The sequence below is a fragment of the Paroedura picta genome, chromosome 5, assembly GCF_049243985.1.
Source record: "Paroedura picta isolate Pp20150507F chromosome 5, Ppicta_v3.0, whole genome shotgun sequence".
Taxonomy (NCBI): domain Eukaryota; kingdom Metazoa; phylum Chordata; class Lepidosauria; order Squamata; family Gekkonidae; genus Paroedura; species Paroedura picta.
In genome coordinates, this window is record NC_135373.1 from 15,334,978 (window position 1) to 15,355,912 (window position 20,935).

Here is a 20,935-nt window from a genome sequence, read left to right on the forward strand (position 1 = left end):
ACAGTATAACAGTAAACAGTCGTGATACAAACAGGTCCAGGGCTTGTTGATGGGATTCTGAGGGGGGTGGCTTATTGATTGAATTCTGAGGGGGGGTGGGGGGGGAGCAGGGTCCCTTGGTCGCTGTAGATTACGTCTGGTCTCAGCCAAATGCCTGATGGAGGAGCTCCTTTTTGCAGGCCCTGCGGAACTGTTTAAGCTCCGTCAGGGCCCTGATCTCCTCTGGGAGCTCGTTCCACCAGGTAGGGGCCAGAACAGAGAATGCTCTGGCCCTGGTCGAGACCAGACGGACTTCTTTAGGGCCAGGGATCCTTAGCTGATTGGAGGCAGTAGAGCGTAGAGCTCTTTTGGGGGCATAGGCGGGGAGGCGGTCCCTCAGGTACACTGGGCCCTGACCGCGTATGGCCTTGAAGGTAATTACCAGGACCTTTAGTCTGATCCGGAATTCAACTGGTAATGGTTGTGAAGAGTCAACACCAGTCTAGTTGGGAACATAGCACCTTGCGTACTTCCGGTAAGTCAGAAGGGGAGTGACATCTACACCCGAGGGCTGGCACAGAGGCCATCGGCCACTTTCATAGTCATCTCCAGGCCAGCCCCGGGACTGATTCCATACCTCTGACATAGCGGGCTCAGCAGCTCAGCACTTATCCTACAAGCTTATGCAAAACAAAGCACATTCTCTAAACAACCCTCTGCTCCTGGCGCCTGCTGGTACCAAGCCATCAGAAATGAAGTGACCTTTTATTCTAGTCTAAACATAATTTCTTTGCATATCCGAAAGGCATTTTTCCTGTGTTCCATTGTGGGTGAAAGGTTACATAACGGCCAGCATTTATTCCAAAAAGAGAGATCAGATCTTGGTCTCCAGTGTGGAACTAAAGCCACATAAAGCCAATAGCTGTACAATCAGTTAAAAGGTTGCAATCATTTCCTTTATCACCATTTATCACTGCTGCGTGAAACAGGGTGCTGGACTAGATGAGAAGAGGAAGAGTTGGTTTTTATACCCCGCGTTTGCCTGCCCGAAGGAGTCTCAAAGCGGCTTACAGTTACCTTCCTTTCCTTTCCCCACAACAGACACCCTGTGAGGGAGGTGGGGCTGCTCCATGGGAACAGCACTATCAGGGCTGTGACGAAGCCAAGGTCACCCAACTGGCTGCATGTGGAGAAACAGGAAATCAAACCTGGCTTGCCAAATTAGAAGCTGCAGCTCTTAACCACCATGTTAGCTGTGAAGGACCTTTGGTCTGATCCAGCAGGGCTCTTCTGATGTTGCAAGCTGCCAAACTTCTGACTTGCTATTCTACACTTGGCATTTCTGTAAAGAAAATCTTTTCAGATGTGAGCTGTTTCCTGCCCGCCTGAGTGGAAGTTCACAGGAAAGAGGAAAAGGACTGGCTGAGCCAGCATCCTCACAAGGGAGGGCTTTTGCGAAAGCCAGACGGTGGCTTCCTCTGCCCCTCTTGTTTCCAAAAAGCCATCTGTATGCTTGCTTTGCAGGGCTGGCCTACCTCTGCGAAGGGCTGAAGGAGCAGCGGAAAGGCCTGGTCACCCTGGTGCTGTGGAACAACCAGCTGACTCACACTGGCATGGCGTACATGGGCGTGACGTTGGTGAGTCCAGGATCGTCGCCAGGGGTTAGCTCTGTCAGTCTGCAGCAGAAAGGCTCACTGAGCCCAGGCGCATCTTGGAGGCCGGCCAGATTTGCAGGCCACGAGTGTTCAGGAAGCGAAACTCTCTCCAGCCAGTTATCTGGCAAAAGGGAGTGTCGGCTCTCTCGAAAGCTCGCACGGTGAATATCTGGTCGGTGTTTGCGGTGCTTCTGGACTCGAATCTAGCTGGTAAATCTAAGACAAACTCAGCTGGCCCTCCCTCAGGGTCTGTTCTGCAAAATTCAGTGCGTGCACCTGCCGGTGTGTTGACGCCTGCGCCCCCCACGGTGCGGCGCTGGCTGCGTCGGGAGAGACCGGCCGCTTCGGTTGCCGAAGTGCCCAACCCTAAATCTGCCTGCTTTCCTCCTCCATCAGTGACACCTCCCTTTCTCAAAGATCTGCTATTATAAGCAAATAGTCCCACAATCAAATAGTCATCAAGCTTCCCCCAGAGGCTTCCTACTAACTACAACACGGGTAGTCAAACTGTGGCCCTCCAGATGTCCATGGACTACAGTTCCCATGAGCCCCTGCTAGAGTCCCTGCTAGTTCAGTTTGTCTACCCCTGAACTAGAAGTTCTGTTGAGCTGGGGGTGGAGGGAGTTTTTCCCCATCAAGGGGGCTGTAACTGGGGGATTTCAGTGATTGTTTTATGGGGGTTTTATTGTTGAGAGCTGTCAACAGCCAGGGTCAAGAGGATGGAGAGCATCTTCCCTACTTGGAGGGACTAAAGCTCTCCAGGGTGTTTTTATTTTTCACTCTACAAAAATGGCAGTCTAGCCTGAGTTGGTCAGCCATAATTAGTACTCTGAGGCAGGCAATGGCAAACCACTGGTGATTAGTGCTGCCCTGACCTAGATGGTCCAGACTAGTCCAGTTCACCTGATCTAGGAAGCTAAGCAGGGTTACAGACCTGGTGAGTACCTGGAGGGGAGACCACACAGGAAGTCCAGGGTCGCTATGCAGAGGCAGGCAATGGCCAACCGTCTCTGTTCATCTCTTGCCTTGACCTGGAGGGCTGAGACTTGCGGAGCTCATCTGAGGCAGGCAATGGCAGTGTTTGTCTCTTGCCTCAAAATCCTAACGGGTCGGCTCTGATTTGGCAGCACTTTCCACCCCCAAAGAGAGCTTGTGTGGCTGTTTATGAAAGCAACACCTGATGCAAAGGGAATGGGTAGGGAACTCTACTGGGGGGGGGGGCTCTTTCTCCGTAGAAATTGGCAGCAGGTTCTGGGCAGGCAGCAGAGGAATACGGGATTCATCACACCGTGCGTAATTAAACTACGCAATTCACTGCTGTAGCACATGATACTGGTCCATTACAACTGGTACTTTTTCAAAAACTGGTGATTTCTCCTTTTTCAAAAATGAAATTTCGGTCTCTGAGCAGCTATCAGGTATGCTGGTTGACTGGGCAGTGGAGTTGCTGCCCCATTCTGAATTTCTGTAGAGAGTTCATTAGCCTTTGGCCTGTAAGGGTTTTAAATTGCCCTGTCTTCTCACCCTTTCCCTGTAGTTTGGATCCCCCAGGTAGGCAAGGTTAGAGGCCTGCTTTCTGAAAAAAGCTATGTCTCCTGTGAGCCATTGACATTTTTGCTGCTTTTCATAATCAGAAGCCCTGGAATTGGGCAATTTCTAAGGAGTCAGGGGGCATGCATGGCAGCTGGCTGCTGACTTAAAACCCCCTTAAGAACACCGTGACTGCCTGTCTTTTCCCACTTGCCCCCTCAGCCTCACATGCAGAGCTTGGAGACCCTGAATCTGGGCCACAACCCCATCGGCAACGAGGGCGTCCGCAACTTGAAGAACGGGCTGATCGGCAACCGCTCAGTGCTGCGGCTGGGCTTGGCATCAACTAAGCTGACTTGTGAAGGTGAGCCAGGCCTCACGCTTTTCCCGCCCGGCCAAAGGGCTCTCCACCTCTCGAGGCAGAGAAGCTTTCCCTGATGACGTGCCTCACGTTCACGTCAGACGCCTCTTGTGGCATTCCAGGTGCGGTGGCCGTGGCAGAGTTCATCGCCGAGAGTCCCCGATTGCTTCGCCTGGACCTGCGAGAAAATGAGATCAAAACCGGGGGGCTGATGGCCTTATCCTTGGCCCTGAAGGTCAACCACTCCCTACTCCGACTTGACCTCGACAGGGAGCCAAAAAAGGAATCGGTAAGCCCAGGCCGGGTGAGAAGGTGTTTCCGAGCATCTACCATCCCATGCTGTGGTCACTTAGGCTGAGTGAAGATATTTGGAATTCCACAAAGTGTTAGCGGCAGAGCCAAAGTCAAGCGCACTTTACGGCATCCACAAAACAGCCCTAATTAATTGCTATGTTGGCGGAGCGGGGAGGGGAGGGGCAGAAGGAAGTCCTTTCCTCCCACAGCAGCATGTGCAGAATTGGCAGGTGAAAAAACACATACCATGGGGCCCCGCCCCTTCCCGACACTTCCCCCAGTTTTGGCTGCAAGATTGGCTGTTGGGCACCAGCCTGGTTTGTTCAGTGCGAGGCAGGCAGCGGGATTGCGGAGCCGTGTTTTTTTGCAGAATCACATTTGAAAAATTGCCGGCATTGTGAGGCACTAGCGCCTGAGGAGCCATGCAACGCTCGGCAGCTCAGATTTCCTTTCTGAAATGTCTTTTTTCCCAGGCATAGCACTGGCTCAGCTGTGTCTAGTCACCACGCTCCATTAAACATGCACCTAATTCCCAAAAGGGATAGTGTTGATATCCTAAGCATGAGAGGTGGCAAAATTCCATTTACATTAGGGGCCCTCTTCCTCTCCTGTGGGGGAGGGGTCACAAAGAGAAAGGCAGATTCAGGTGGATAGCCGTGTTGGTCTGAAGTAGTACAACAAAGTTTGGGTCCCATTGGCACCTTTAAGACCAACAAAGGTTTATTCTAGGTATGAGCTTTCATGCACATGCACACTTCCTTAGACAATGGATCAGGGATCATAAGAGTACAGATATAAGGAGAAAGTAAATTAGTAGCAAATTAGTCAATAGCATTGATAGCCAAATGGCCCAATAGGGGTTATTTTGCCTATCCCCAATGAATCACACTGAGAGGAAAACCTTTTTTATATTTTTACTGCAGAAGAAATAGAGACACAGGGGAGTTCCGAAATCTGCACAGGGAACAGTAGGATTGCATAGTGTTACATACCCTTTCCTTGGAGGCGGGAAGAGATGATGCCTTGCAGGATGAGCCAATAGCCTGGGGTCTCTACCTCCCCACTCCACCTCCCGGGAACACCCTACAGCCCTTACGCCAGCCTTCCAGGAACTGCTGATAGGTTCACAAAGCTGCTGGCATGATTCCTGCCCCCCCTTCCCAACCTCCAATGGCTACATAAACAGTAGTGACACACTCTTCTTCCATTTCTCTAGCCTTGAGATAAGGAGTGCCTCCGCTATAGCATAAACTTTGGTCTTGTGAGAGGGCTTATCAAAAACTACATTCCAGAGAGGAACAGGCCGTTTTCCTGGCCTGGTAAGAACCAAAGACTTGAACCAGGACAGGATACAATTTCTAATAACTGCATGATCAATCAGAAGGTTGCAATTATTATTATTATTATTTGATTTATTTCCCGCCACTCCCCGAGTAGGATCGTGGCGGGTAACAACAGTCTTAAAACCCCAATTAAAATACCCCTAAAAGACATTAAAAATTCTTAACATGGCGGCAACCAATCCCAATCCACCTCCTAACTATTAAGGTGGAGAATGGAGAGAAGTGATGTATGCTTCAGGCTCTCCAGGGGGGCAGCACTCTACCTCGCAGACCCCAGCCTCAACCATACATTTGGTAGAAGAGCTCCATTTTACAGGTCTTGCGGAAAGTTGACAGCTCCCGCAGGGCCCGCAGCTCACCCAGGAGCTCATTCCACCAGGTTGGTGCCTGGACAGAAAAACCCCTGGCCCTGGTTGAGACTAGGTGCGCTTCTCTAGGGCCGGGAATGACCAATAGATTTCCCCCCGCAGAGTGTAAGGCCCTGCAAGGGACGTAGGGCGATAGGCAGTCCCTCAGGTATGTGGGTCCCAGCCTTAAAGGTTGAAACCAAAACCTTGAACCAGATCTGGGCAGCAATTGGCAACCTTAGCACAGGCTGGATGTGGGCCCTCCAAGATGTACCCGTGAGGACCCTAGCAGCTGCATTTTGCACTAGCTGAAGTTTCCAGATCAAGGACAAGGGTAGGCCTGCGTAGAGCGAGTTACAGAAATCTAATTTGGAGGTGACCGTCGCATGGGTCACTGTGGCTAAGTGGTCAGGGGACAAGTAGGGCGCTAGTAGCCGGGCCTGGCGAAGATGGAAAAATGCCTGGCCCGCTACTCTCTTTACCTGCGCCTCCATAGTCAGGGAGGCGTTAATGGTCACACCCAAATTCCTAGCCTGGCGATGATGTTAAGTTGCATCCCTGCCAGGGTGGGGAGACGCACTTCCTGATCCCGCCCCCTCTCTCCCAGCCACAGGACCTCCGTCTTGGAGGGGTTGAGTTTCAGGTGACTCTGCTCAAACCATTCTGTTACTGCTTCCAAACATCTGGCGAATGGTTCTGGGGGGGGGGGGGAATCCGGGTGGTCGTCCATTAGAAGATAGAGCTGGGTGTCATCAGCATACTGATGGCAACCCATCCCAAAACTCCACACCAACTGGGCCGGAGGGTGCATAAAGATGTTAAACAAGGTGGGGAGAGAACCGTGCCACCAGAGACCCCACAAGGGAGTCTGTACGGACGCGAGAACTCCTCCCCCACGGCAACCCTCTGAGTCAATCTCATAAGTCCAAATATGCGGGCCATAACATCGTAAGTCCAAATATGCAGCATGATCATTCTTTGCTAGAAAACCCAACCAGTCCTTTGGGTTCAGTTCTTCTTCACAAAAACATTGGGGCAATAAAAATGGGAAGTTGGTGATTAATCACAGACTCTTCCCCAGTTATGAAAAAAGTCCATCTCCACCCAAGCATGGAAGCATCCCCACAAGTGACAGGCCGTGCTGAGTTTGTTATCCTGTCCTGAGAACAAAGAGTTGGATTCTAAATAGCAGTACATAATTACTTATATCACATAACAGTCTCATTGTCCCAAATAAAATAAAAAGAGGAAATTGTAAGGGATATGGATATAAGAGTTGAATGTGGTTAGAATACATGATAATAGGGTTGAGCGCTCCGACACACTTCAGCCACTTTGGTGAGTACCGGCACCCGAGGTGGCCAGTGCTGCATGCAGGAGCCAACTCGTGTACTAGCGCCACCCCTCTCCTCCGTGCTGTGGTGTTGGCCACCTTGGGCATTGGTGCTTGCCGAACAGGCCTAAGCACGCTGGAGCGCTCAACCCTGAGATAGGAAACCAATATCCTTGTTGAGTCCTTGGAATTCCAGTGTTGTAATAACTTGTATTCCTGCAATCTCCCTTTCTATGAAGTTCCTTTGCAATAAAACAGCTACTTTGAGGTCCCTTACTGAATGTCCTGGAAGGTTAAAGAGTTCCCCTACAGGCTTTCAATCCTGTAATTTTTGATGTCAGACTTGTGTCCATTAATTCTTTGGCAGAGGGTTTGACCTGTTTCACTGTATAGAGAATAGAGGGGCATTGTTGCCATTTAATGGCATATATACTAGGTTAGAAGATGAGCATGTGAATAAGCCTTTGATGGTGTAGATCAGTGGTCCCCAACCTTTTTATCACCGGGGACCACTCAACGCCTTTTAGTGAGGCCTGGGGTGGGGGGGGAGTAGTTTACTCCTCTACTCTCAACCACTGCCCTAACGCTCTCTGGTCGCTATGGTAATGTTTAAACATCCCTTCAAAATAAGATACAGACACACCACAACAATGAAGTGTGTTGTAAAGGGCTGGGGGGGATGAAGTAAAGGGCCGGGGGGGGGGGAGAAGGCGTCCTTCGGGGCCCACCTCCAATTAGTCGAAGGACCACATGTGGTCCGCGGCCCACAGGTTGGGGATTGCTAGTGTAGATGATGTAGTTAGGGCCAGTGATTGTGTTACTGTAGTGTATGTAGCAGCAAGGTTAGCATCTGGGTTTGTTGCAAGCTCTGGTACCAGTGTCCAAGTTCAAATTAGGTGTTGCATTGATGTGGGTGAAAGGTTGTTTGAGATTGGGGGTCATCTGTGTGCAAGAAAAGGTTTGCTCCCCAGTACTTGGGAAAGAGAACTGTCATTTTTTGACCAAAACTGTTCCCAAACATCCATTTAAAATGTTTTCAGCCAAGTTCTGTATTTGTTTTGCAATGGCAAACCTTAACCTGTTCTGCTTCTGTATCCAATTTTAGCAAATATGTTTACATTCTACCCAATAATTGGGGTTTATTCATCATTGTTCCTCATTCAAATTGGGCCTGGGTCCTGAGGGAGCCCCCGCTGCTTTTAAAGTCCTCTTTCATTCTTGACGCTAGCTGCATATAAAAGTACCAGTCTATGTTCTTGCCTTCTTATTTTAAATCTTAGAATTATAGAATAATAGAATTGGAAGGGACCTCATGGGTCACCTGGAGCAGGGGTAGTCAACCTTTGGTCCTCCAGATATCCATGAACTACAATTCCCATGAGCCCCTGCCAGCGTTTGGGGAGGGGAGTCTTTTTATAATCGAGGGTAAGTTCAGTTATAGTCTGTGCTATTTAGCCAGCTTCCATTGTTCCACGCCGTAAGTCTTACGCTGGGCATTGCATCTTTTGTGAATTTTGCAATTCAGCTGCGTGATATTCTTTTTACGTGCAGTAACTCTTTTCAGCCAGTTCTCTCCCACCCCCACTAATGCTGGTTGTTCTCTGTTGTTCTTACGGCATTGTGATAAATTGATCAACACCAATACATAAATCCATGCTAATACCTCCACTGACCAGACACATTCAAACTCAGGTCATGGTCATGGCCGGCACTTTCAGTGTCCAGTAAGTGACTTGTCATCAGGAGCCAATCTTCACCCACAGGATGTTGCAGGTGAAATGCTATTACTCTCAATCTTTTCTTATGCACCTATACTAAAAGGGCTAACCTTGACAAGGACCTGTTTTGAAACAGTCGTTTGAGCTGGCCTTATGATCCCCAGAACTGACTACTAATCCACAGTGTCCTGTATGTATCTTTTTATGTAAAGGAGCCAACTGGTTATAACAATTGTTGTATTTATTTTATATTGTATGCTGGTTTTATTTATTGCCTGACCACTGACAAAGGTGGTAATGCTGAATCCGTCTGGTCACTGAAGACGTTAGTATGCATGTCCTGGCCCGGACCTGGCGGGATGAGCTCCTGGGGAGCTGAGGGCCCTGTTGGAGCTCTCCCGGTTCTGCAGGGCCTGCAAGATGGAGCTTTTCTGCCAGGTCTTTGGTTGAGGCCAGGGCAGTTCAATCCAACCCCCCCCCCCCCAATTTGGCTAGAACATCAGCCTACTCCCCTCCGTTCCCTGAGGCACGTGGTATTGGAAGTCTGCTGGGCAGGAAGGGAAGCTAATTTTTCACCGCTGGGAATGTCTGGGAGTGGCAGGCTATAAATCAAATAATAAATAAATGAAACAAATGTATGTATTGATTTTATCGAGGCTATGCTAAAACCTTAACGCCTTGGTATTACATTTTCTACCCTGTTCTACCCTGTATAGGCTTAAGTTCATTTCCCTGGTGTTGACTTTCTTAGGTTCTTGACTTTTGCCTTGGGTCAGGACACTTTCTCCTTTGTGTTTTGTTATTGTGTTCAGGTATACACTTTCAGCAGGCAGCCATGTTAGTCTGTGGTAGTAGAGCTAGATTCACATTGAGTAGCACCATAGAGACTGACAAGAGCAGGGGAAGTCCAACTGCGGCCCTCCAGATGTCCATGGACTACAATTCCCATGAGCTCATGGGAATTGTAGTCCATGGACGTCTGGAGGGCCGCAGTTTGACTACCCCTGGACAAGAGTTTCAGGGTATGAGCTTTTGAAAGTCAAAGCTCCCTTTTTAGACATGAGTAGGGCTTGAGTCTAATTTTTTTAATTGTAAAGTTCACCTTGACCCTTGTTTGAGCAAGGTGCCTATAAGTTCATTGCCTAGTCACGACGGCACTTGCTTCCTCGGGCCAAGCAACTCAATAATGTCCTCAAGGTAAACGAGGGTCTTTCAATCGGCAGTGCTAGCAATTGTGCCTTGTTGTGCGGGTCAGCAGTCTTTCTCTCTCCCTTTGCAGGTGAAGAGCTTCATTGAGACGCAGAAAGCCCTCCTGACCGAGATCCAAAATGGCTGCAAACGGAATTTCATCCTGGCCAAAGAGAAGGAAGAGAAAGAGCAGAAACTGCAGCAGTCTGCCTCGATGCCCGAAATCACCATCACGGAACCGCTCGAAGAGGGCCGCGTGGAAGATGGTGGGCCCAATGGTGATACGACGCCCACGCTGGAGGAGGGAGAGGAAGTCGGGGAGGCGTTAATGTCCCAGGAGAACGGAACCCCACAGAAGCCGGCTGTCGACAGCAACAACGAGTCATCCGAGTCTGATTCGGACACGGACGAAGAGGATGACGAAAAGCTGGAGATGAAGGATCTCACTCAGCCGCAGAAATGCGGTGAGCTGGAATGTGGCGATCCCCCTAAGCCGTGTTCTTCCCCTTTAAAGACTGAGGAGGCCCTTAACTCTGAGATCAGAGTCCCCCTGCCGAACACTACCGAAGAAACAAAATGTGAATCTAGAGTGGGAGTTACGAGCGCGGCCCCACCGCAAACCAGCTCTCCGGGGAATGAGAGGCGGATTGCGGTTTCCAGCCCCGGTCGAGGCCACAAAATCTTCGTGGTGACGCGAGTGGAGAGCTTGCCGGAGAAGTCGTCCGAGGAAAAGAGCACGCGGCAAGAGGGCGGGCCTCTCCTGCAGGCAGACCCTTTACAGCCGGCGAACCCTCCTGCCCAAAGCCAGCTGACCAAGCCTGACCGCTCAGATGGATGGACAAATGAGACTGTTGCCGTGTTGACAGCCACCTCTGAGACGCTGGCCTCAGTACCGAGCTCCAGCTTGGGGGCCGAAAAGATGAACTCAGGGCTTTGCGCAGGCGTGGCTCACGGCGTCCCGCTGCCTAATGGACTAAGGACGGATTTTGCCCATGCGCTACCGGACGTGTCCTTGGGGCATGACTGCAAGGTGGCCAGCTGCGCTGTGGAACACGGTAAGAGAAAGTGGGTGTGTCTGAGAGCCCTGCGCATTGTGGGGAGAGGAGTTTCTCTGTTTCTTTGAAGAGGGCCTTTGGCTCCTTCCTATTGTGGCAATACACTTAGGACCAAAGCCGAGGGCTCCCTGAGCTATTTGGAATTCTGGCACAGCATGAAGAGTGCAGAATGGCTGCCACAGAATGGCTGCTGAAGGCGGTGGAGCCAGCCCCAAAATGGCTGCCACAGCTGACTTTCAGTCACACAGTGAAGGTTCTTGCGCTGTGACGGTGGCAGCTACCAGAGCAGCACTTTTAAAACTCTGCACAGTCAATCCCCTCTCCGGTGGCCATCCAGAAGCCACGCTGGGCAAAAGCCCCCTCTGCCCACACCCATTTTCTGGAAGCACTTGGCCGGTATCAGAGCGCATCGTGGGGCCCATGAGCACCATGTTGGGGAGGCATCATGTTTCATGTATGGACTTCCCCATGTTACATTTGGGGAGAAGTACAGCTGCAGAGGGAAAGTAATACCTTCCAGGAATTAGAACAAAATTTGAGCCCAATGGCACCTTTAAAGACAGACACACTTCCTCAGACAAGGAAATAGGGGTCATCAGAGTGCAGATAGAAGGGCAGAGTAAATTAGCCGGAAATTAGTGAACAGCATCACGAAGATATTTGATGCTGTTCACCAATCTCCTGCTGATCTACTCCATCCTTTTATCTGTGCTCGGGGTGAGCGCTGTGGTGCGGTTCGGCCACCGCAGCGATCACTGAGGCAGCTGAACCATGCCGAAGCGCTCACCCCTAATCTGTGCTCTGATGATGCCTGAGGTTTAAGTACTTTTTAAATTTGTTAAACATTTATCGAGTGACATGACTGCATGTGGTCATGCTGCCCCCCCCCAAAGGGCCAGTGATGGGCCTGGAGGGGGTGGGAAGGGGGGGGCACAGGTGGATGTGTCCACAGCTATGCTTCCTAACTGTATTCTGCAGGATTGCACCAGTTCTGGGGTTTCTCGAAGCCTGAAGAATGTTTCAGGGGGTTCTCAATGATAAAAAAGTTGAGAAAGGCTAGACTCCTCCCTAAGAGTAACAAGCTTATTTAGCCAATCCCATGCAGTTCCCTGTTGTGATGTCAGAGGTCAACCCTACCAATCAGAAAACTATAAAATGATAAGGCCACCTCCTCAAGCATCTGGTAATGGCCCAGAATTCCCATGACCAATAGGTCATCTGCCCCAAACCGGATGGTCCTTTGTCCAAAAACACTGATTCAGCCTGACAGGATGGCTCAATGTAGAATGGAAATGATTCTACTGTGAACCCCAAGGGTCCAAAATCCTGGACTCTAGATGGCACTCTTGAGCCCTAGGAAGGTGTTAAGGTTGCTGCCATGTCTTCCCCTTTGATAAAGTTGGGGGGGGGACCCTCCTGAGTCTTATTTGTCATGGTGTTGCCCATTCTTCCTGTTTCGAATTGTCCCCTCAAGCTCTTCACAGCCCTCCTAGGTTTTCACCACCTTAAAAAAGAGTCCATGTTATGTTGCCTACTTTCTAATCATCTGATAAGGACAGTGTCAATGCCCAGTTGAATATGTGGCAGGCCATCTGCTTGGTATTCAGGAGGTCCCCAGTTCAATCCCCAGCATCTCAGCCTGAGACCCTGGAGAGCAATGAAGAGCCATGAAAGGACCAGGTGATGAGAAACGGACCCCAGAGATTTGCTGCCGGCCTGAGTAGACAAAACTAACCTTAGGGGTCCAGGGGTCTGATGCAGGATAAGGCGGTCTCTGAAGAAGTGAGCAGTGACTCCCTGCCACAATTTCGTCAATCTTTAAGGTGCTCCTGGGCTCTCCCTCTTTCCTCTGGTCTGGAATCAGTAGATCATCAAAATATGCTGGAACAGTTAAAGGGAAAGAAGAAGTTGCTCTTATAAAGAAGCTGATTTCAAAATGTTTGGGGATTTTGTGTCCCATCACCAGCATCCCTTCCCTGACTAGTTTTGAAACCTTGTTCTCCTTCAGTGGGGAAGTTCTCCAAGACTGGTTAGGTCATGCCTCCCCTCGCTCCTGGCAGGACTATGCAAATTAGGGTCCCTTTCCTGAGTCGTAGGCTGGCCCTTCCCGTCCTGATAGCTCTGCTGCTCCATGACTGTGCAGAGCAGTGGGACTACTAATTCTTTAAAAACGGAGGTTTCCCCTCCATTCTACATGGTTGTAGACGGGTGGCTTTATGTCTGGCTGAATCGCCCAACTCTTCCCCCCCACACATACCCTGTACTTTTCAGAGCTGAGCTGTTCCAAGAATGAGAAGGAGCTGGAGGAACTGCTTTTGGATGCGAGCCTAGAGATGGGACAGGAACCAATGTGACACTCGAGGTAAGGGACGACACCCTTCAAAACAGACCGCCAAGGCGTGGCGGAGCACTGTTCTTCATGAGCCCAGTTCTCCACTTGGTTCTGCTTCCGGCATTGCTGTTTAAAGGTCTTGGAGAAGCGGGTGTTAGGAGAGACCTTTGCTCCGCCCAAAGCCCCGAGAAAACAGCTGCCGCTGAGCCAGACAGACACAAGAGTTAGGTTTGTGGAGTATTGGGTCACGTCATGTGTTCTGAGCCCCTTAGTCTGAAGGATGCAATCCCAGAAGGTGGCACCCCATCTTCAACCCGAGAGGCAGCCCCCTGCCTGCCCTCCGGTGTGTCTCTCTGACGGTTGAGTCTCAAACATGTGGGCACGGACAGTGGCGAGAACCTCGTGAGCGATGCTTTTAAGAACATCAGTTTGCCTTTCTTCCCAGGCTGGCTCTACAGCGCAGGCACACGCAGAGTGTCAACCATGCCTCGTGGGTGGGAAGGTAGTTTTGAATTTCCTGCATTCTGCAGGGGGTTGGGCTAGATTACCCTGGAGGTCCCTTTTGACTATGATTCTATGAGTGATTGCCTAAGATAGATGGGTTCTAGTCATGGAGCCTCGGAAAGGCCAATCAGAATTTTAGGGTATGAGCTTTTTTAAGGGCACTGACTCTCAAAAGCATGCACCCTCAAAACAACCTTAGAATCATAGAGTTGGAAGGGATATCCAGGGTCATACCTGCCTAAGTGACCCCAATTCATGCCCAGATGATGCACCCCCCCCTCCACACACACACACACAAGCCAGAATCCCTGGCCTGTCTGGCCTGGAAGAAATTTGCCTGCCAGTCTCAAAGTGACATTTGTCATTCTCCTGGGCACGCAAGAAAAGGCAACAAGAGCCAAGGGCTACAACCCTTCCTGTCCACCCACTCACAGTCTGCCTAAGAATCGGATGTCTTGGTCTTAGAGACCCAAAGTCCGCTTTTGCTCACCCTAAATAATGTACTTTCAGTGCTTTCTGCAACTGGAATGTGTGAAATGGCAAGACCCACTCGCAAACAGTTGCCCAAGTGGGTTGAGGCCACCCTCTCCAGCTTTTCTGGAGGCGCCCACACTTTGCTCTTCTAATGACTGGCCGGCCCGACCACCTTAGGCTTGCGCTGTCTGTGCAGTTTCTGCCTTCTGTGCTTTGACACGGGACTGCGCTCAGGTGGCTGCTCCTTCAGTGCCTCAGAAGTGGCAGCCAGACCCTTAGGGGGGCCTCTCCCCAAGTGAAGGGGGGTTGGATGCTGGGAGGAGCCATGGGGGTTCTGCGTGGAGCGGTTTTAAGTGTTGGAGGGCTGGCCTTGTCCACAGTGGAGAGAGAGCTGAAGAGGGGCTGGAGAAATTGTCTAGACACAGGGCGTCATAAAGGTTCAGGCGGCACTGTGGGGGAAACATGCTTTTTTATCTGACAGAGCAGCTCCCCCGTGGGAACAGGATGGACAGCCAACAAACAGAAATGCTGACTCTGTGAACTTAGGCAGATGGTGAGTGCGTGAGCAGGAAAGGATGTGCCAGCATCTGGCTCTTGTGGCCTTTCTTGCAGGCCCAGGAAAATGGCGATCGCCACTTTGGGGTCAGGAGGTGAATTTCCTCCAGGCCAGACTGGCCGGGGATTGTGGGGGTGGGGGTGGGGGGGACATAATCTGGGCATGGAATTGGGCGAGTAGGTATTTGTGAACTACCTGCATTGTGCGGGGGGTTGGACTAGATGACTCTGGGGTCCCTTCCAGCTCTGTGTTTATAACTAGCGCCCATGTTGACATTTCGGTAATCTGCAGTTGTTCACATGTAACCATCGGCCAAGCACCAGGGAGTCAATGGAATGTCCTTCGATTTCTTCTTTCTGATTCTGGTCTGAATGTGTCTCTCCTTCCTCCCCTCCTCTTTTTCAGTTCTGGACGATTCCGCAGAAGCAGATCCTGTCTCGGGAAGAACCTGTATAGCTCCTACTCCTTTTCTTGCACCACATGATACTGGGGCAAAAGCTGAGTTTGCAGGACAGGGGCAACGTGATTTTCCTCCCTCCTCTATTTTCTCTCTCTTTTCTTATGGGTGGGAACAGTCGTGCTCACGATCTCAGCCACCAAGTTTCTTTTTGTTTCCCCCAAGAGCTCCTTCTTGACTCATCTTCCCTCAAGAAAAGTGCGGGGGGGGGGGGGGGGAAGGCCGGCCTTCAGGGCAAAGGGAAAAGTCGAGAAGACCTTGACCAAGAGAAATGCTTCTTTGCTTTGAGGCCGGTGCTGAGTCTTGCTGTCTCTGACCAGCTCTGAAGCCTGAACCCGCCCCCCCATACATACTGCCCCTAGTGGGGGGACGGGGACATGGAGGTTTTTTCCTTCCAGAATCTCTCTTCCAAATTAAACTGCAAGGACATGGACATGTGAACTATGGATGAACAGGTTCAAACAGACTATAAAATAAAAACCAAACCCAAAATGAATGGGAAGTGGGGCGCTGTATTTTTGCTTTTTCTGCACTTCGAGCTCTGCAGGTTCTGGAAGAATCCTTCTCCCGACATGGAGGGACAAGAGTGGGGGCTTTCCAGGACTGGGGGCAGCAGCAGCATCGAAGTTCTGTCAAACCGAGCTGCTGTTCACAGCACAGAAGATTATTTATTTTCTCTGTTTTCTTTTTCCTCTTTCCTTTTCCCCCTTCGTTTGTCTGTTTACCACAACTTGAATGGGAACAGTTTTCCTTTTTCCCATGACCATTTTGGAACCATTTTGGCCACCTGCTAGTTTGCAGAGGACCCTTCCTTCATCCCCCAGAATGTGGAAGTCTCACCAAATGCTGAAAAAGAGAGAACAGTGTCATGATATCCTGCGCACACGCAGCTGTTTCGTCGTCCTTCGCGGAGCAATTGCACTAAGATGGGGCTAGGCCGCCGTGGGCCCAGCTGCACATCGGTGGACCGCTTGCGCCCGTGGGCTGCTGACAGGAAAAGCTGGTGCAGCTTCAGCTGTTTTCCGCCACTTCTTCTCTTGGAGGGTTGTGGCAAACCAAAGGCATCCTCGACGCACCTCCTAGGAAGATTCTTCAAGCGAAACCCTGCCGGGAGCGCAACAGTAGGGATGGCCGAGGCTGCAGATTCATGGCAAACTGTCCTGGGGAGGTATCTTGACTGTGCTCATAACTCAGTAAGTGGCAGACATGCAGCGCTGGGGAGCGACCTCTTTCACGCCAGGCGCTAGACAGACACAAGAAATCTCTTAGGATGCTGCTGATGTGTGGGGCTGCTTTGTTGTTTCCTTTTTTGCTGTTGTTGTTGTCATCTTTAAGTTGCCCACCCCTCTTCATGTTGCAAGCTTTCCCCTGGTTCCTGCATGTCTCCCACTGGTGGGTGGGGAGCCCAGCTGCAGCATCTCACTACAAACCGACACGTAGAGAATTTGACCCTTCCCGACAGAGTGGGGGCTGCCCTGGCCCCAGGGAGCTTCAGAGAAACAGCGCTTGTTGAGAGTGTGGCCAAACTCCACCTAACCAAAGTTTCTTTTCCTTAATAAAAAAAAAGGGGGTAGGGATTGTACCATTTGCTAAATCGTGAACTATTAATAAAAGTGTGCAGTTCGGGAAGGGGGGGGAATCTTGTGGCAGGAAAGCCCCCCTCCCCCATCAAAATTGGTTTCGTCTTCAGTATCAAAGCTGGAGGGTTGCCACAGAGAGTTTGTGGGGAGGGGGCTGCCTATTTCTCAGGGAGAGGGCTGTGTTTCTTGGTGTTTTTTCCTCTCTTTTTCTTTTCTTATTTTTGGTGACGTCCCCCCAGGATACAGCACCGTCCCCCGTGAGAAAGAAGCCGACATTTCAAGGACAGTGGGGAAACCCTGGTTTTCTTCCTGCTTTCTCCTTCCGGGCCCCATCCTATCAGGCCGATGGGAAGGAAGAAGGCAGGGAGAGACCTTGAAGTTTTGTTTGGACAAGTCGAAAAGTCAGGCGCAAAAAGTCTCACAGGTAGTTCCATGATGGGGTCTCTCTCTCCCTCCCCGAGGGAAGAAGCGTGATCAGTAAGTAGCCGGGTGCAAAGAGAGAATCCTCCACGGACAATGATCCACTCTTCCAATCGGCAGACCGTCTTAGTCAAAGACGAAAAATGTCCTCCACTTCTTTTGCAAATTTTGATGTCAGGAGGAACTGTCACTCTGAGCTTCCTGCCCCTGCTCCCGTCTGATCTCTAGTCTCCCACTGAGATCAGCAAACCCATGCCCCCCCCCAAACCAATAGCAGGAATTGAGAATACATATAAATATGTATATATCTATTGTTCCTGTCTGTGACGGACTACTCCCCTGCTAACGTGAAGCGAAATCTTGGCAAGAGATTTACGGTACTAATCTCTATAATTTAAGCAAAACTGTTGTTGTTGTTGTTGTTGTTGTTGTTGTCATTATTATTCTTGTTTTGTGTAGACTGACCAGGGCAAACCGCCTTCCCAAGTAAGGGAGGGCCGTTCAGTAGGGTTGTTAGGACTTTAAGCTTTTTACTTTATTTTGATTTTGACGTTGTTTTTCTTAAGTGCAATAAAATCTATCAGGGAGCTTAAATTGGGCACTTTCTGCTGCACAGAATTGCAGGCCGTAGAGGCAGATTCAGACATGGTGTCCCTCCGCGTGCCTGGCTGTGACTTGCTCGTACAGACAAACACAAGGGGGACTATTTTTGTTTTGGTCCATTTTCCTGTTGCCACGTTCACACTACATTTAAAAAGACAGGACTGATTTTGCGTTCCTTTCCTTTAAAACAAAATACAACCAGTTTAGCTGATGTTTTGTCATTCCTTTTCTGTCAAACACGGAGTTTGATGTTGTCGAAACCGTCTTGCGAGTAAATCGAAAGCTGTGCTCCCTGGATGTCCCCTCTCCCAGACTCTTTGGAGGCCGGGAATCCATGATCCCTTCTGTCCTTTCCCCGGTGCAGAGGAGGACAAGGAGATCAGTAGATGGAAGAAATGGGATATTTCCCTCGTGGAACAGCCCCCGTGACAGATGAGGTTGTGTCTCAAAAAGCGGGTCGGGATTTTCGATGCGTTTGTGCACAAGGGGTGGTCGTCCCTCCATGCTTGTTCCAGGAGACCTCTGTGCACGATGACTGGATTTGAGTCCCAGAACCCCTTTGAGACCAGCAAGATTTCATCCTATAAAGCTCTCTGAGCAAATCTGGCTAAGGGAAATCTTGCTAGTCGCTGAGGAGCCTCCGGACTTGAACCTAGCTCTCCTGCTTCAGATCCTCAGCAATTCTCAAGAGACAATGGGACTGTGCCCTCAAGGACCTCATCGTTCCAGATTGGTTTTGTCGGGTTGTACTTAGACAGGCTTTTGCTGCAAAAGTTCTTGTTTTAAAATACTGAAAACTGCTGGTACATAAAAAGCCTCATGTGTTTCGGCTACCAAATTAGAAAGCAGCCGTATCAACTTGGAACCGGTCAACTTGGAGAGTTTGGTGAGATTCACAGATTCTTCCTGGCAGTGTTTGCCTAGCCGGCTTCCCCCAGGTGGCTGTGAATGGCTTAGTGACATTCAAGCCACAAGGGCGGAACGGTTTTGTCAACTGGGCCTTGCTTGGCCTCCCACAATAGCATCCGTGCTGGGTAGTCCCGATCCTCTCTGTCTGCCACGTTGCTATCCAGGCCTCTTCCCCGAAGGCTAGAGTGGCCAAACTGTGGCTCTTGAGATGTCCATGGACTACAAGTACCATGATCCCCTGCCAGCATGCCCCAGCTGGAGGGGCTCCTGGGAATTCCAGTCCATGGACATCCTTGCCCTCAGGAGCATGCTAGGCTCACTTCTGTTTTATCCTTTCAATGACCTTAAGGTGTGAGAGGTCACCCAGTGAACTTAGTGGCTGGGTGGGACCTGAACTCAAATCATCCCAGCGCTCTTAAATACACTACAGCGGAGACGGTCCTGAATCACAGACACTCAGTTCTTTGTGATGGAGCCTAGAAGGGTGCAGGTATCATGGGCGTGTGGCGACAGGGAACAAATTTGCTTCCTGCAGTGCATCATTTGTGCAGTTTGCCTGCTCTAACCTGGTGGTGTTTCCAAGTATATTTATTGTGTCTGTATTGGCAGTCCTCCACCATTGCTCTTTTCTGCAGAGAAACTGGAAGAACCTCTAGGCGGGACTTAGGGGACAGGAAGGGACGGGGTAAGCTTTGGAATGGGAGTGGGAGGGAGAAGGCAGCAAAAAGTCCTTGTGGAACCTAGTGTGGCTTCTTGGGTTCCACGTTGAAGTGGAACACCTTCTTTGGGCTAGAGAGCAAACCCCTTGAAACGTTGGATTTCAGACAGGGAGACCCAAGAAGCCCACGTGTGAACACAAAGGATGCTGTGCGAGTGCAAGAAATCCTAAGGGGGAGAACCTGTTTAGGGTAAATGAAAAGGTTTGGAAGCCTGCATAGGGGCAGATTGGGTCTCATCCTTTTCGTAGTTGAGTGGTTCATATAAGCTGAAGCGAAAGGGCCAAGCCACACCTTGGGTTGACCCCAATGTTTTGGCCATAAAAGCAAGACGGTAATTTCATTGTCTGCCCCTGGACTGCCATGGTGCCAGTTTCTCTGTGGGCAGACTTTAAACCCTCCTTGCCACTTGTTCTCTTTGCCCTGGCACCAGAGAGGCATCACGGCTTGTGGCAGGGTGTCCAAGTGGTGACAAGTTTTTCCTGCTTTTCGTGTGAACTCAGTCCTGCTGTCAGCACGTGTTTTCATTCCAGCACTTTGTTGGCGTTTTAATTTTTCCAGAGGGGTGGCGGGGAGGGGGGGGTGTCAAAAAAAGTCAGGATTTTATTTTCCTTCTCTTGCTTTAGAAAGGGTCACCCATGGACCAGGATTAGCTTTATTTAAAAATAACGTTTCCGAAAGGAAAGAAATGTAGGGAATTGATTGTGTGTTAGTGCATCTACTGGGTTTTGTTTATGATATACTTGATTGAAATAAAAGCATTTTCTAACAATCTGGATTTGACTGATGTCCTGTTTCCAAACACACTATCTACGACTGCTGCATCCAGTCATGGGAATTGTAGTCCATGGACATCTTGAGGGCCAACAAAAGAGCAGAGAGGCCAAGGCCTTGAAAAGGACTTAAGGCAGTCTTTCTCAATTTTTTTCCATTGAGAAACCCATGAGATCATCTTCAGTCTTTGAAAAAAGCCCAGCAGTGGTGTGACACGCCCACCTGGAGCCCCTCCCCCCCTCCAGTCCCATCATGGGCCATTTGAGGAGGGATGGGTGGGTTGACACCTCCATACGTGGTCATTTCACCCAATAAATGTTTAACAAATTTTAAAAATATATTAAAAATCAATTCATATCTAAAAATTAATCAAAATATATAAAAAGTTAATTAAGCCATTCGGGAAAGCCTTCCAAGGCCATCAAGAAAGCCTGCTGGGTCAGGCCAGGGAAGGTCCGTGGGGTCCAGCATCTTGTCTCATCCCATCCCAAAAGAGATAAAATGGCACCCGCAGGGCACCTGCCTTGGGGACCCCTGCCTTGCGGGGCATGGATGTTAGCAAAATGATTACTGGCTGAAGATCAGGATGTGAGGCTCGTGGGCGGAAGGAGAGAACAGTCCGTCCCCCACTCCTGCACTGAGCCCAAGGCTCTGCCAACACTTGGGCATCACTTGACCTGCAGAACTGAACGGGACTCCTTTGGCCCCGAACCCACACTTTCTCCTGCCTGGGGGCTAAAGGCCCCGAGGGTTTCTGCAAAGATCCCTAAGGATCCCGTGCTTTTCTACTTCCACCTTTCCAGGGTC

General features: G+C 50.2%; 1 protein-coding gene across 1 annotated transcript in view; it reads left to right on the forward strand.

The window, feature by feature from the left end:
- Window positions 1-20,130, forward strand: part of PPP1R37 (protein phosphatase 1 regulatory subunit 37) — a 62,075-nt gene extending 41,945 nt beyond the window's left edge. Inside the window, exons 8-13 of the mRNA XM_077336622.1 lie at window positions 1,504-1,616; window positions 3,387-3,528; window positions 3,648-3,814; window positions 9,840-10,803; window positions 13,075-13,165; window positions 15,075-20,130. Coding sequence (XP_077192737.1) covers window positions 1,504-1,616; window positions 3,387-3,528; window positions 3,648-3,814; window positions 9,840-10,803; window positions 13,075-13,157 — 1,469 coding nt within the window. The 3' untranslated portion in view covers window positions 13,158-13,165; window positions 15,075-20,130. The remainder of the gene's footprint in view (window positions 1-1,503; window positions 1,617-3,386; window positions 3,529-3,647; window positions 3,815-9,839; window positions 10,804-13,074; window positions 13,166-15,074) is intronic.
- Window positions 20,131-20,935: the final 805 nt, after the last annotated feature.